Here is a 15,237-nt window from a genome sequence, read left to right as displayed (position 1 = left end):
GCTGGGCAGGAGAAAGAATTTTATATATAAGATGCAATAAACAACCTTGAGACCGAGAAATGAAGTGCTCTGACTCCTTCTTCAAGCACCGGGCTGGGAAAAGAAACTTTCCAACTTTTCTCGGGGTCACTCTGACCAGCTAGAGAGAGAGAGAGACCCCAACACTGCTGGTGTCCCCTGATGTCCCAGGGGGCTTTGGAAGGGGTGGCTCAGACCCAGGGCTGGGAGATTGTCCTGATGGCACCAGTGAGGCCAGTGGGGAGCCCACCCTGCAGCCCCCCAGCAGTGCCACAGCAGTGCCATGGGGACGTGGCATCCATGGAATCCATCCAGATGTGACCCAGATGGGGACAGACACGGTGTCCCCTTGGTCTCCACTCCAGGAGGGGACAGAGGTGCTGGAAGGAGCCTTTGCCAGAATCAACAGCACCCAAAGCAAAGGTCCAAGCACCCTGTGCCAAGTGCCCCCTAGGCAGCTCCCGCTCCCAGGAGGGGTGGGAATTCCTAACAGTCTCTTCCCTTACCTTGAAAAGAGTTAATGTTTAATTCCCAGTCCCATGGCCCATTCCCAGCCAGTGCCACCTCTGTGGGGACTGGTGCTCTTCCCCAAGGAAACAACAGGAACAGAGGAAACAGCCTCAAGCTGTGTCAGGAGAGGTTTAGATTGGGGATTAAGGAAAATCTCACCATGGAAAGAGTGGCCAAGCCTGGAATGGGTTGCTCAGGGCAGTGGTGGAGTCACCACCCCTGGAAGTGTTCAAAAACATCTGGATGTGGCAGCTGGGGACGTGGTTTAGTGGTGGCCTTGGCTGTGCTGGGTGGATGGTTGGGCTCAGTGATGGAGGTTTTTCTAATTTCCTCCATGATTCCATGATTAATTCCATGATTAATTCCATGAGCCACGCTCAGGTGCTGCTGCACAAACTCTTGGGGGGTCCTGGCTTGGCCCGGCCGTTGTCACCTCCAGGTCAGGTCACCAGGTGCCACGTTCGCCCCAACGGCCACGGGGTCAGAGGCCCCAGGAGCCATGTGTGCACCTGGTGCCGGGCCCAGGGGGACCTTGGGGGGTATTTTGGTCAGGTCAGTGCCTGGGCTTTGCTTTCTGGGAACCGCTTAATCAACAACACAATTATGCAATGGGTGCAAGAGCCGCCGCGGCTCCGCGCTCACCCCTGCCCCAGATCCGGGGGCCGGAGCGTGCCGGGGGGCACGAGCCCACAGGGGCTGCCATGGGATGCTCTTGCTGAGCTGGAGGTGCCATGGGGGATCACGGGGTGCTGCCCCACGCAGAGGGATCCAGGCAGATCCAACAGGGTTAATCCCTTTGGGGAGCTCACAGCTAGGGTGGCTGTTCTGGAGAGTGCCTCTTCTGTTTTCCCACACTTTGTCTCCTGTTTCTGCTGTGCCACAGCTCCATCCCTGGCTCTGGGGGCTGGCAGGGATGGGGGAATGCAGCACAGCTGGGGATGGGATGCTCTTACCAAGCTGGAGGTGCTGTGGGGAGTCATGGGGTGCTGCCCCATGCAGAGGATCCGGGCAGGTTCAGCAAAGTTAATCCCTTTGGGGAGACCCAGCTCGCAGGGTCTGTTCTGGAGAGTGCCTCTTCTGTTTTCCCACACTTGGTCTCCTGTTTCTGCTGTGCCACAGCCCCAGCCTTGGTTCTGGGAGCTGGCAGGGATGGGGGAATGCAGCACAGCTGCTCTTGCTGAGCTGGAGGTGCTCTGGGGGTTCATGGGTTGCTGCCCCATGCAGAGAGATCCAGACAGGTTCAGCAGGGTTAATCCATTTGGGGAGACCCTGCTCACAGCCAGGGGGGCTGTTCTGGAGAGTGTTCATCTGAGAGATGAGAGAGTTCTCAACTGTTTTCCCACATTTTGTCTCCTGTTTCTGCTGTGCCACAGCTCCATCCCTGGCTCTGGGAGCTGGCAGGGATGGAGGGGTACAGCACAGCAGGGAATGTGTGTGTGGGGCACAAGGAGCCTGTCCAACATGGAGCAGGTGTCCAGATATTTGAGAGGGGGCCTGAACATGTGTGAGTGGGCACCATAGAATCCAGGATGGTTTGGGTTGGAAGGGACCTTAAAGCCATTCCAGTTCCACCCCTGCCAAGGGCAAGAACACCTTCCACCATCCCAGGTTGCTCCAAGCCCTGTCCAGCATGGCCTTGAACACTTCAGGGATGGGGAGGCTTCTCTGAGCAACCTCTGTCAGTGCCTCCCCAACCTCACAGCGAGGAACTGCTTCCCCTAATCCCACCCAACTCCATCCTCTGTCTGTGGGCAGACATCACCCCTGCTCCTGTCACTCCAGCTGCTTTAAGAAGTCGCTCTCCATGTGGAGAGAGCCTTGAGCACGTGTGCCCTGTGCCTGGCTGGAGGTGCCACCTGCCCCATCCCTCTCCTGCCAGGGCTCCCAGGCCCGGTGGGATCTGTGCTCCCGGGCCAGCCTGTGCCCCCTGGCTCCTCTCTGTTGACATTCCAGGGCTATTCTGGGAGCTGCCAGCCAGCTGAGCCCTTTGCCCCTTGCTCTGAGGTTGCATCACCTCCGGTGGGTGCATTTTCCCAGACTCTGTTTACATGGCACCTCTGGCTTGCCCAGGGCCAGGGGCTCCGTGTGGTCAAGACCTTGGAGCTGGTGCACGGCGCGGTGGGCACAGGACATGCCGGAGCACTGGCCTGGCAGGGCTTCAAGTTCCCTGGCTTCCCTGCTCCAGCTGGGGGCTCTGCCAATCCCCCGACACCGTGGTGGCATCTTGCATCACTTTTGTCAGGTTTCTGCCAGCCCCTGCCCTGCCTCAGCCCGCACATCCCTCTCCAAAGAGTCTGAGAGACATCTTCAGCTGGATGTGACACTGGCTGCCACCTCCTGAGCCCTCAGGACACACAAATCCCCTTTTTTATTTTGTGAGGAGGAGGGAACACGGTCCATGCATTCTCTGGTCCTTCCCAGCTCTGCCCCAGGTGGTCCGAGGGGTGGGCTCAGACCCCCAAAAGCTGCTGGGAGTGACAAAAGCCCAGAGATGTGACAGTCCCCTGATCCCTGCTGGGTCCTCTGTCAGCACCCAGCGGGACTGTCCCTGCCAGGAAGGCTCGAGGGTGCCCGAGGGGCAGCGCCCAGGCTGGGGGCAACTCTGCGGCATCCAGGGATGGGCAGCCGAGCCGGGATCCCTCCGGCTGCCTCTGCTGGCCAGGAATTGCCGCAGCCCTCACTCCCTGAAGGTTTTGGAGGATCCCGCTGCCCTTTGTGGGGCTGGCCGGGGTTTCTCTTCCCCGTGGGCAGATGCCAGGGTGCCCTGCAGGCAGAGCCCCTCGCCCACAGCTCTGCACATCCGCTGTGTGCACACACCCCCCGTACGACCCCGCACCCCTCCCTCGTGTTCAACCCCCGCGGGCCCCGGTGCTCGGTGCCCCCTGGCACTGCCCCCGCCGTGCCCCGCCGGTTGGCGAGGACCGGGAACGGGCGAGGATGGGGGGCTGCTCACTGCCCCCTCCGCGGGGAGGCGGGGGTGGGGTGCTAATCCCGGTAATCCCCGACGGGACGGGACAGGCAGGTGCGGCGGCCAATGGCGGGGGGCGGGGGGGCAGCGGGACCGCCCCCGGCAGCAGGTGCCCAAAGCAGGCCGCGCCGCACCGCTCCCGGTGCCGCTCCCGTCCGGTGAGCGCTGCTCCCCGTGCCCCTCCCGTCCCATCCACGCGGTCCCGTCACGCCGCTCCCGTGCGGTCCGTGCCGCTCCCTCGGGTGCCGGTGACGGTCCCGCCCCGTCAGCGCCGCTCCGGTGCTCATCCCGTGCCGTCCGGTGGGCGCGGATGGCGCCGCGTGGCTCGGGCCCGTGGCTGCTGCTGGCCGTGGTTCTGTGCGCGGCGGCCGAGCCCCGGTGCCCGTCGTGCCCGGCGGGCGCCGAGCGGTGGCTGCTGGAGGAGGTGGCCAAGAAGCAGCTGCTGGAAAAGCTGCGGCTCCGCGATCGCCCGCGGCTCGCCCACGCCGTGCCCCGCGCCGCCGTGGCCCGCGCCCTGCGGCGGCTGCAGGCGGGAGGCGCCCGCAGGAGCCCCGGAGGTCCAGGGGAGGAGGAGGAGGAGGAAGAGCAGAGCTACGAGATCATCAGTTTCGCTGAGACAGGTGGGTGCGCGGTCCCCGACGGGGCGTGGGGGAGCCCGGTGAGCCCCGGGGTGCGGGGTCCGTGGGACCGGGAGCCCCGCGGGCTGTGCGTGACTCGGGAGTCACCGCACCCGTCGCGCATCGGTGACATCCCGGGAGGGGGAGGTGGTCCCTCTCCTGCTCCTCTTGTCGGGACCTTTGTTTTGTCCCCCAAAAACATGAGGGTCCTCAGGGTGCCTTGGACTCCTGAGTTGGCAGCTGCAGGATTAATATGGGGGGCTGGAAGCTCTTTCCAGCCTCACCCCGAGAGAAGAAGGGCCGGGTGAGAGCAGGCTCCCCCGCTGCACCCCTTCTGCCTGAGGCTGGGGCGCAGGGAAGGGTGGAGGACAGACAAAGCTGGAAGTCCTGACTCGCTGGATGGCCGAGGAGCATCCCTGAGCGCTCACCTACTCATCCCTTTCTCTCCTCAGATCTCACATCTCCCTCCAGTTTGGGGCTGCAATTCCAGTTCAGCCAGGCACAGGACCAGGACCTTCGCATCCTGCAAGCTCAGCTCTGGCTCTACCTGCGAGTGCCCCGTGCCAGCCTCACCCTGAGGATCTTCCTGGCCGCGGAAGCCGGGGCTGGGGCGGGGGGCAACCGCACGCTGCTGGGCGAGAGGCAGCTGAGCACGACGGGCAGCGGCTGGCGCTCCTTCCCCCTCCTGCCGGCGCTGCAGAGCTTCTTCTCCGGGCAGAGCCGGACCCTGCGGCTGGAGCTGGAGAGCCGAGGGGGTGGCAGCGATGTCTCAGCACAGCTCAACGCCAGCTGGTCCCACCAGCCCTTCCTCGTGGCCAAGGTGAAGGTGAGGGAGCCCGAACACCGCGTGGCCAAGCGCAGCCTCCGCTGCAGCCAGAACTCCAACCTCTGCTGCCGCAAGGATTTCTACGTGGATTTCCGCGACATTGGTTGGAACGACTGGATCATCAAGCCCGAGGGCTACCAGATAAATTACTGCGTGGGCCAGTGCCCTCTGCACGTGGCAGGCAGCCCTGGCATGGCCTCTTCCTTCCACACAGCCGTCTTCAACCTCGTCAAAGCCAACAACATGCAAGCCTCGGGCCATTCCTGCTGCGTGCCCACGCGGCGCCGCCCGCTCTCAGTGCTCTACTTCGATCGCAACAGCAACATCGTCAAGACTGACATTCCCGACATGATTGTTGATGCTTGTGGCTGTAGTTAGGGCTGGGGGAGTTGTGGTGGGACCCCCCCTTCTCCAGGACTGTCCTGCTGGTGGAGGGGGAGGGAGCCGGAGAGCTCCGTGAGGTGGAGTCAGCCCTCGGTGGATCCCTTTGGAGAGGCTGGGAGGGAGAGGGTCTCCTCAGGGGGAGCAGGGGGCTTTGGGGACACGTGGGACAGAGCCAAGGCCACATCAGAGCGCCCAAGGCTGGGCTGTGGGTGTTGGTGGCTCTGGACATCCCTGCCTGCACTGTTCCCGAGCTGATCCCACATTCCTGGTGCTCATGTTCCCCTCCTGGTTCACGTTCAGTGTCCCGTGAGGGGTTGGGACGTGGCTTCCTCGGGGCAGAGTGAGAGGCAGAAACGGAGCTGCTCCCTCCACGTGGCAGCCTGCAGGACAAGGCAGTCCTGCCCGTTTCCCTTCTGGAACAAACCTTCCTGCATCCACCTCAGGCCTGGCTTTGGGGACACACACAATGGGGCACAAAGAACAGGCCTGGGAGAGGAGGATGAAGAGTGTGACTTCATCAAGAACCCCAAACCAGCAGTGACAGGACAAAGTTCTCTGATCCCTGGAGGGCACAGAGCTGTGAGGACCAAACTTCCAGGTCCTGTGTGCTTCCCCTTTCCCTGGGTTTGTGCTTTCCTCCCCCAGCCAGGTCTCCTCCAGCCTGGTGCCTCCACAGGGGAGGTCTGGCCCAAACTTTACCTTCAAGACCACACCCAAGGTACAGATTTGGGTTGTGCTGCTGGTTTTGCAGCTATCCCTACTTCCCTGCAGCTGTTGGGATTCCCTGGTGCTCCATCCTCTCTGCTGAAGATCCCACTCTGCCTTCCCCTTCCTCATGCACCCCCATGGCCTCTGCTTTAATTTATTACACATTTTGGTGCAGCTTCCCAAATAAAAGGGTGGAAATGCAAGATCCAGGCTCTGGCTGCTTTTTCCTGGGACCACCTGCACGGATGGGGTGAAGGAGAAGGTCCTGCTTGGCCAGAAGGGCCCAGATCCCTCAGCACTGGGGCTGGGATGGCACAGGAGCTGTGTGGCACTGCCACCCTGGGAGCTGTGGGGCTTGAGGGTGTGCTCACAAGGTCCTGCCTTCAAATGGGCAGGAATTTGCTTCCCAGGAATCAAACAGGAGCTGGGAACCAGGTACCACCTCCCTGGGGGCTGGAGAGGGGTGGTCTGCAGTGGGAGAAAGCACCCAAGCCGTGTCCCAGCAGGGCAGGTGCTGGGAGGCATCACCCAGCGGGAAGATGCTGATTTCCACCTGGAGCAATCCCAAACGGAGCTCTGGTCACTCTGCCTCCAGGGGGTGATTTCACAGCCCACCCCCAAATCTTGGACCCTACTGCAAACCCCCAACCTTATCCCACCCCCCTAATCCCCCTAAACACCCCCCAATGACCCCAGTCTCAGCCAGAAGCTCTGGTGGGTGATGGGGTGGTCTCCTGCAGGATTTGGGGTGGGATGCTCCTGGAGTAGGAGATGCTCCTGACCGTGTCCCACCTCCCCAATCCCCTGAACACCCCCCAGTGACCCCAGTCTCAGCCAGAAGCTCTGGTGGGTGATGGGGTGGTCTCCTGCAGGATTTGGGGTGGGATGCTCCTGACTATGTCCCACCTCCCCAATCCCCTGAACACCCCCCAGTGACCCCAGTCTCAGCCAGAAGCTCTGGTGGGTGATGGGGGAGGTCTCCTACAGGATTTGGGGTGGGATGCTCCTGGAGCAGGAGGCAATGCCCCCTGCTCATCCCCCTGAGATCCCACAGGCTGAGCCAGGTCCCCGTTGCGCAAGCAGCCGCTCAAAGCTCACTTTGGGGCTCTTTTATCTGGGGACAAACCTCCTTGATTTCCCAGAGACCAAAGGGCAGCTTTCATCAGCCAGGGCAGCGGGCATCCCCCTGACACCGGGGGCACTGCAGCCACCACCGTGCTCCCAAAATATCCCTGCAGGGTAAAAGCCACCGCACCTGAGCCTCCTGTCTGTGTCCTGGGGGCACGTGCTGCCCTGCACACCTGGAGCTGAACCTCCAGGGACGTGTAGGGGGGTGTCTGCAGAACCACCCTGCTCCCCTCCCAAACCCAGAGCCCGTCCAGCCCCGTGCAGCACCCCACGGACACGGCAGAAATGTGGCGTTTGTCACCAAGGAAGGAAGTTTTCCTTGGTGACAAAGGAAGTTTTCCTTGGTTTTGCCCGTGGCAATGAGTGTGCCGCCTTGCCCACCCGCGTGTGCACGATGTGCTGACTCACTGACACACTGACACGCTGCCCCCAGCCCGAGGTGCTGAGCTGGCCCTGCTGGCAAATCCCTCACCTGGGGGATCAGCTGGGGCTGCTCTGAGCTGCTTTGACTTTCCCAGACAGGAGAGGGGGATTATTCCTCGGGTGGGGGGTGTGGTGGTCGGCAGCTGCTCCGAGGGGCTGCCCAGGTGTTGGTGACACCCAGAGGCGGGGAGCTGGTGGCAGGAGGGACAGCCCCACCATGCAGATGGTTCCGTGAGGAGAGAGGGGTGGGCTCGGGGCAAGTCCCCGGACCCCAAGCAGCTTATCCAGGGTCACACTCATGCCAGGGGTAAAGCTGCTGAGCCGCTTATGGCCGTTACAAAACGGGGATGGGGGCAGTGCCTCACCTGCACCACCCCCTCACCTGTGCACCCCCTCACCTGCACCACCCCCTCACCTGTGCACCCCCTCACCTGCACCACCCCCTCACCTGTGCACCCCTCACCTGCACCACCCCCTCACCTGCACCACCCCCTCACCTGTGCCCACCCCTCACCTGTGCACCCCCTCACCTGTGCCCACCCCTCACCTGTGCACCCCCTCACCTGCACCACCCCCTCACCTGTGCACCCCCTCACCTGCACCACCCCCTCACCTGTGCACCCCCTCACCTGCACCACCCCCTCACCTGCACCACCCCCTCACCTGTGCCCACCCCTCACCTGTGCACCCCCTCACCTGCACCACCCCCCACCTGTGCCCACCCCTCACCTGGCTGGAGCCATGGCAGAGTCTGAGGGCACCCCAGGACCCCCCTGGTTGTTCCCCCCTGCTGCCCGAGGAAGGGAGTGACCCTGCAGGTGTTGTCACCTCCCTTGCGTGCAGGGGCTCCAGGGGAGCAGAGACCCCTCCTCACCCCCGCTGTGGTCAGGGGGCGGCAGGGAAGGAGCTGATCTCAGATGGGGCAGTGGGGAGGGAAACTGAGGCAGGGAATGCATTCTGCAGGCCACTGCTGCGAGCCGGGCGCTCCTGAAATCCTCTCATTGCGGTCTCCGTGCTGCTCCTCCGCCCTGGGGGTCCCGGAGCGGTGAGACCGTGAAACCGGGGACACCGGGGGACACCGGGGGACACAGGGGGACAGGGGGACAGGCTAATGCTGGGGACAGGGGACAGGCTAATGCTGGGGACACCAGAGCTCCCGGCGGGGCAATCCCGGTAAACAGCTCCGGGCTCGCCGCGGTCACGGCCCCTCCGCCCCCGGGGCTCTTCCCGGTCACGGCCCCACCACCCCCGGGGCTCGCCGCTATCACGGGAGGTACCGGCGCGGGGCTCGCCGCCGTCACGGGAGGTACCGGCGCGGGGCTCTCCCCAGTCACGGGAGGTACCGGCGCGGGGCTCGCCGCCGTCACGGGAGGTACCGGCGGCACAGGCGCGGGGAGCGCCTCCCGCCGCCACCAGGGGGCGCTGTCCTCCCGTGCGCTCCCCCCCGTCCAGCCCCGACCCCCGCCCGGCACCGGCCGCGACCCCCGGGCTGTGGGAGGGGTCCCACGAGCGTGGGTGGGCTTCAGGGGGTGATCCCCCCCGTCCCCGGGTGCGTGGCTGTGCGTGACCCGCGTGTGCGTGTGCAGAACAGAACGGGCCATGTTTATTTCATAGAAATATTTATCACTTTTATAAATTATAAATTCTTTTATAACCGGGTCGGGGTTAGGGTTAGGGGGTGGGAGGGTGACCCCGCGTGTGCGTGGGCTGTGTCCCTCCGCGTGGGTGTGGCAGTGCCACCCGGCGGGTGCGCGGTTTTCCCCCTTTGAGTGTGCGTGGCATCCTTGCTGTCTCCCCTGCTGTGCCTCCTGCCCGTGCATGTCCGTGGGCTGCGGGGCCTTCTCCACGCGTGTTCGTGGGCTCTGCCACCCACGCGTGTTTGTGTGTGGGCCGTGTCCCCTGCTCGTGCGTGTAAACCGGCTGTGGCACCCGCGTGTGCGTGGGCTGGAGGCTGCGACCCCCCTTGTGCCTGGGCTGTGCCCCCCGTGTGCGTGTCCTGGATCCCCTGCGTGTGCGTGGGGTGCTGGCTGTGTCCCCCGCGTGTCCCTGTGTGTGAGGGCTGTACCCACCACGTGCGCGTGGGCTGGTAGCCGTGCCCCCCTGCGTGCCCGTGGGCTTTGCCCCCTGTGCGTGGGCTGGAGGATGTCACCTCCAGAAGCGCGTGGGCTGTGTCCCCCGTGTGGGTTGCGCCCACGCTCATACACGCGTGTGCACCGTGCGGCTGCTTAGACTTTCACGCGTGATTCCTGACGCGAGTGGGCACCGTTGTGTGCTCACAAGGATCCCCCACGCGCGCTCCCACTTCTTGAACCCCGCGTGTGCGGGCGGCCACGCGTGTCCCCACCTCTGCCCGCGTGTGGGCCCCCGTGTGCGGGCGGGACACGCGTGGGTGAGAGCGTGCGGGACCCGCAGCTCGCCCCACGGACACGCGTGGGGTTCTGCCGGCCCGGGGCCAGCGGGGACCGGCGCGCGAGGCGCGGGGCCGTGCGTGTCCCGGATCCATCCCGGGTTTTCGGGGCCGCCGCTCCCGGCCGGGGTCTCCGTCCCGAGCGCGATCGGCGCCGCCGCCGCCGCCGCAGTTGGCGGAGCGGGACCCGCCGGGATCCGCCGCCCCCGCGGCGCTCCGGTAACTTACTCTGGGCGCCCGGGGCGGGCCGGGGGAGTGCGGGGGGCGCCGTCCCGTCCCGTCCCGTCCCGCCCCATCCCGGCCGCCGCCGTCCCCCCTGGATGCGCCGCTTCTCTCCCAGAGCGAACCGCCGCCAACGCCACCGGGGGAACGGGGGACACGGAGCCCACGGAGCCGCCGGCCCGCCCGGGGCCGCTCGGAGCCCCTCCGGAGGTAGGAGCCGTCGGGTGGGTCCGGGCCGCGGGATCCTCGCTCCCGGGATGGCGCCGATCCCTCTGCGGGCCGTCCCGTGGGCTCCGCGGGGGGACCGGCAATTCCACCGGGGCTGCCGGCGTGGGGGGCCCGGCCACGCGGGGCGGGCAGAGGGGATCAGCCCCACGCGTGCCCCGTCACGTCCCCTCGTGCTCCCGCCCACGTCCGCACGCTCCCGCCGCGCTTTGAGCGCCCGGTGGGTGGGAGATGGGCTCGGTGTGTGGGTGGGCTGGGACGGCCGCACCGGGCCCGGGGAGCCGCTCGCAGCTCGCCGGAGGGAGAGGCTGGTTCGGAGCTGGGGGGCTCTGAGGACTGCTGAGTGCTACTGGGAGCTGCTGGGTGTTACTGGGTGTTACTGGTGTTACTGGGTGTTACTGGGTGCCGCCGGCTCTGCCCGGATTGGGGATGTTGAACTGGGAGCAGCAACCGAGTGAAAGTTGCTGTCCCGGCCGCGGTGACGCAGCAGCGGCGGGACTGTCCCGGGGGGCTGTGCCAGCTGTGCCACCCACCCTGCCAGCCCCTGGCCCACCCTGAGCCTTGGATCCCCGCGGCCGCGGTGCCCGCAGTGCTCCAGCAGCCGCCTCGTGGGCCTGGAGCTGTGGCAGGGCACGGCGGTGGCCGCAGGGCCGGAGCGGCCGGATGGAGCCCACCGGCAGCACCCGGCGTTCCCGGGGCCCTGGCACGGCTCCGAGGGGTTGGCAGGGCGATAATGGGTGCTCGCAGCCCCCTGATGTCCTGCCAGGCCGGGTGATGGCACTCGGCGCTGCGGTGACGGCGCGGGGGCTGCGCCTGTCCCGAGAGGCGATGGAGAGGATGGGCAGGACGGAGCTGAGCGATTCCTGTGGAATTTGGGGGACACCCAGCGCGGCTCTGGCAGCCCGAGGGCTGCAGCCTCTCCTGGGAGGATGGTGAGGACAGAGAGAAGGCGGCTGAGGAATGGCTGTGGCATTCCAATGCTGTGTTTGGGGACCGGGAAACTCGTGGATACTCCAGCCGCAGCTGGGGTCCTGCTCCCGGCTCTGGAAACGATTTGGGGAGCTGGCAGATGCTGTCGAACACCCCGATTCCAGCAGTTTCCTCCTGCTCTCCTGCCTGTGCCAAACCTGAGCTGATGGATGCGGGTGGGCACTGAGTTTTGGGGGAAGGGAGGAGGAAGCAGCTGGATGAAGTTTCTTCAGAAATTCAGACCTAGGAAAGCTTTCCAGTTTTCCTGCTGCGTCCAGCTGAAGCAGAGGCTGCCTCCGTGCGGGACAGGGTCTGGTTGCTCGGGGGGAATCCTCATCTCCCCCATTCTCCAGGGCCTTTTCCATCACCAAACCGAGGGCAGGTTGGGAGCCGAGCCTCCCCGGGCCCCCAGGGCTGGTGTGGTGGGAGGTGGTGGAATAAACTCCGTGCTGGAGCTGGCTGAGCTGCGAGGATCTCCCTGGAGTAGAGAAGTTTCCATCCCGGAGTGAGTCAGCACGGACACCTTGTGACGCGCCGGCCGGGCGGGACAGGCCGGGGAGAGGCGGGCGGGGAGCTCAGGCTCCGGGTGGGACCCGCGCCTCGCTCGCCAGAACCTGGGAAGCTGCAGCCCGGCAGGTTTAGATCGGATATCAGGGGAAATTCCTTCACTGGGAGGGTGATCGGGCACTGGCACAGCTGCCCCAGGCAGTGGGGGATTGACCATCCCTGGAATCGTTCAAAACTCATGTGGATGTGGCACTTGGGGACATTGGTTGGTGGCTGCCGTGTCAAGGCTGGGTTTGGATTGGATTTGAGAATCTTGGAAGGCTTTTCCAACCTTAATGACTCCATGGTTCCAAGGGCAGGTGGGTGGAAGGAATGAGGGCCCTACACCCAGTGCACCTGGGATAATGTTGGAGACACCTGGGATAATGTTGGGGACACTCTGTCCTTCATCCACTGCTCCTGGGACACTGCTGGGGACATCCTGCCCTTGACCCACTGCACCTGGGACTGTTGGGGACACCTGGGACGCTGTTGGGGACACCCTGCCCTTCACCCAGTGCACCTGGGATAATGTTGGGGACACCTGGGATAATGCTGGGGACACCTGGGACACTGTTGGGGACACCCTGCCCTTCACCCAGTGCACCTGGGAATGTTGGGGACACCTGGGACACTGTTGGGGACACCCTGCCCTTCACCCAGTGCACCTGTGCACACTTCAGGAAGTGTTTGGATGCCACTCCCAGGCAGGATTTTTGGACTTTGTGGGATCCCAACAAAAATCCAGGTGGGATTTTTGTTGTCCCCTGTTCAGGGCCAGGGGTTGGACAGCCTGGTCCATCGTGAGACTGAGGGGTCCCACAGGAGCACAGAGAGCTCACCCCAATCCTTATGGCACATCCAGACCCTTGGGAAGCTGCAGGACAAGGCAAGGTGACCAGCTGATAAAATGAAATGAAATGAAGTGAAATGAAAGAGCTGCCTCAGAGTGGGAACAAGTCACAAAACAGAGCCAGGTTTCAGCTCTGCTGCACCCAGGGTGAGGTTGGAGGGATGTTTCCAGGTGTTAGGACCCCACTGACCAAGTCCTGGCCAGGATTTATGGAAGCAGAGCTCAGGCTGGTGGCCCTGGGGTGGCAGAGGACATCCTGGAGGGGATGGAGTTGATGTGTGGGGACAGAGCAAGTCTCCAGCCAAGGAACAAGGGAGACAGATGTATCCCAGCAGGCAAATCATGGCTGGGGATTTTGGGAACAGCCTGAGACACTCCCACCTCCACCTCTCAGCAGGCAGAGGGGTCTCCTGCCCCAATGAAGTCCCTAAATCCCCAAGGGTGCTCCATACCAAAGGTAATCCCACAGATTAACGGGGTCCCTGTTGTGCATCCCATCCTCAATGGCTGCCGGAGCCCCTTCTGGGTCCTGCACATCCCCCTGCTCCCATCCTGGGGGAGTCCTGCAGGATGGGCAAGGAACAGGCTCAGTGTCAGACTCATCCCCCTGCTCCCATCCTCGGGGAAGTCCTGCAGGATGGGCAAGGAACAGGCTCAGTGTCAGACTCATCCCCCTGCTCCCATCCTCGGGGAATCCTGCAGGATGGAGTTCTGGGGTAGGAACAGGCTCAGTGTCAGACTCATCCCCCTGCTCCCATCCTCGGGGGAGTCCTGCAGGATGGGCAAGGACAAGGCTCAAAGTCAGGCTCATCCCCCTGCTCCCATCCTCGGGGAATCCTGCAGGATGGGCAAGGAACAGGCTCAGTGTCAGGCTCATCCCCCTGCTCCCATCCTCGGGGAATCCTGCAGGATGGAGTTCTGGGGTAGGAACAGGCTCAGTGTCAGACTCATCCCCCTGCTCCCATCCTCGGGGGAGTCCTGCAGGATGGGCAAGGACAAGGCTCAAAGTCAGGCTCATCCCCTGCTCACCTCGGGGTCCTGCGGATGGCAGGAACAGCTCAGTCAGCTCATCCCCCTGCTCCCATCCTCGGGGAATCCTGCAGGATGGGCAAGGAACAGGCTCAGAGTCAGGCTCATCCCCCTGCTCCCATCCTTGGGGGAATCCTGCAGGATGGGCAAGGAACAGCCTCAGAGTCAGGCTCAGAGTCAGGCTCATCCTCCTGCTCCTGCAGGATGGGGCTGGGGGGTAGGGACAGTGTCAGGCCCCTGACTGCAGTGAGAGGATGGATTTTGCTGCTTGTCACATCTGACCTTTGATGGGGATGATTTTTGATGCCGTAGGAGGGCATGAGGGGTAGGAACAGGCTCAGTGTCAGACTCAGTGTCAGACTCAGTGTCAGGCTCCTTCCTCTGCTCGTGCAGGATGGAGTTCTGGGGTAGGAACAGGCTCGATATCCTGCACATCCCCCTGCTCCCATCCTCAGGGGAATCCTGAAGGATGGGGCTGTGAGTTAGGAACAGGCTCAATGTCAGACTCATCCCCCTGCTCCCATCCATGGGGGAATCCTGCAGGATGAGGTAGGAACAGGCTCAGCGTCAGGCCCCTTACTGCAGTGAGAGGATGGATTTTGCTGTTTGCCACGTCTGACCTTTGATCCCTCAGGGTGTCCAGGATGTCCCCAGCCTGCCCAGCTGGGATGGGGGTGATTTTTGGTGCCACAGGAGGGCATGAGGGGTAGGAACAGGCTCAGTGTCAGACTCAGAGTCAGACTCAGTGTCAGACTCAGTGTCAGGCTCATTTCCCTGCTCCTGCAGGATGGAGTTCTGGGGTAGGAACAGGCTCAGTGTCCTGCTCATCCCCCTGCTCCCATCCTTGAGGGAATCCTGCAGGATGGGGCTGTGAGTTAGGAACAGGCTCAATGTCAGACTCATCCCCCTGCTCCCATCCTTGAGGGAATCCTGCAGGATGGGATTTTGGTGTAGGAACAGGCTGAGTGTCCTGCACATCCTCCTGCTCCTGCAGGATGGGGTTGTGGAGTAGGAACAGGCTCAGTGTCAGGCCCCTGTCTGCAGTGAGAGGATGGATTTTGCTGCTTCTCACATCTGACCTTCCACCCCTCAGGATGTCCCCAGCCTGCCCAGCTGGGATGGGGACCATTCTTGATGCCACAGGAGGGCATGAGGGGTAGGAACAGGCTCAGTGTCAGGCTCATCCCCCTGCTCCCATCCATGGGGGAATCCTGCAGGATGGGGCTGTGGGGTAGGAACAGGCTCAGTGTCAGGCCCCTGACTGCAGTGAGAGGATGGATTCTGCTGCTTGTCACACCCAACCTTCCACCCCTCAGGATGTCCCCAGCCTGCCCAGCTGGGATGGGGGTGATTTTTGGTGCCACAGGAGGGCATGAGGGGTAGGAACAGGCTCAGTTCAGACTT

At 63.6% G+C, this 15,237-nt stretch overlaps 2 protein-coding genes across 2 annotated transcripts; both read left to right on the top strand.

Moving 5' to 3' along the window:
* Nucleotides 1–219: 219 nt before the first annotated feature.
* On the top strand, nucleotides 220–3,555 carry LOC127060464 (uncharacterized). Its single transcript, XM_050983829.1, has 2 exons — nucleotides 220–1,491; nucleotides 1,717–3,555. The coding sequence occupies exons 1-2, from the start codon at nucleotides 772–774 to the stop codon at nucleotides 2,047–2,049; spliced, it is 1,053 nt and encodes a 350-aa protein (XP_050839786.1). The 5' UTR covers nucleotides 220–771; the 3' UTR covers nucleotides 2,050–3,555.
* A 108-nt stretch (nucleotides 3,556–3,663) lies between these two features.
* Nucleotides 3,664–6,234, top strand: LOC115484490 (inhibin beta C chain-like). The gene is made up of 2 exons (XM_030231628.2): nucleotides 3,664–4,116; nucleotides 4,566–6,234. Exons 1-2 carry the CDS (start codon nucleotides 3,807–3,809, stop codon nucleotides 5,315–5,317), a joined length of 1,062 nt encoding a protein of 353 aa, XP_030087488.2. The 5' UTR covers nucleotides 3,664–3,806; the 3' UTR covers nucleotides 5,318–6,234.
* The last annotated feature ends 9,003 nt before the right edge of the window (nucleotides 6,235–15,237 follow it).

This window comes from Serinus canaria, chromosome 25 (genome assembly GCF_022539315.1).
Source record: "Serinus canaria isolate serCan28SL12 chromosome 25, serCan2020, whole genome shotgun sequence".
Lineage (NCBI taxonomy): Eukaryota > Metazoa > Chordata > Aves > Passeriformes > Fringillidae > Serinus > Serinus canaria.
The sequence above is the reverse complement of the archived record's forward strand: the minus strand, read 5'-3'. Positions and strand labels throughout refer to the sequence as shown.

What these genes read in the sequence shown, in the direction of transcription:
- LOC127060464 (XM_050983829.1), top strand. Translation starts at nt 772, where the DNA reads ATGTGGCAGCTGGGGACGTGGTTTAGTGGTGGCCTTGGCTGTGCTGGG. An exon ending in ATGCTCTTACCAAGCTGGAG is followed by an intron (nt 1,492 to 1,716) that starts GTGCTGTGGGGA and finishes GCTGAGCTGGAG; the next exon opens with GTGCTCTGGGGGTTCATGGG.
- LOC115484490 (XM_030231628.2), top strand. Translation starts at nt 3,807, where the DNA reads ATGGCGCCGCGTGGCTCGGGCCCGTGGCTGCTGCTGGCCGTGGTTCTG. An exon ending in CATCAGTTTCGCTGAGACAG is followed by an intron (nt 4,117 to 4,565) that starts GTGGGTGCGCGG and finishes TTCTCTCCTCAG; the next exon opens with ATCTCACATCTCCCTCCAGT.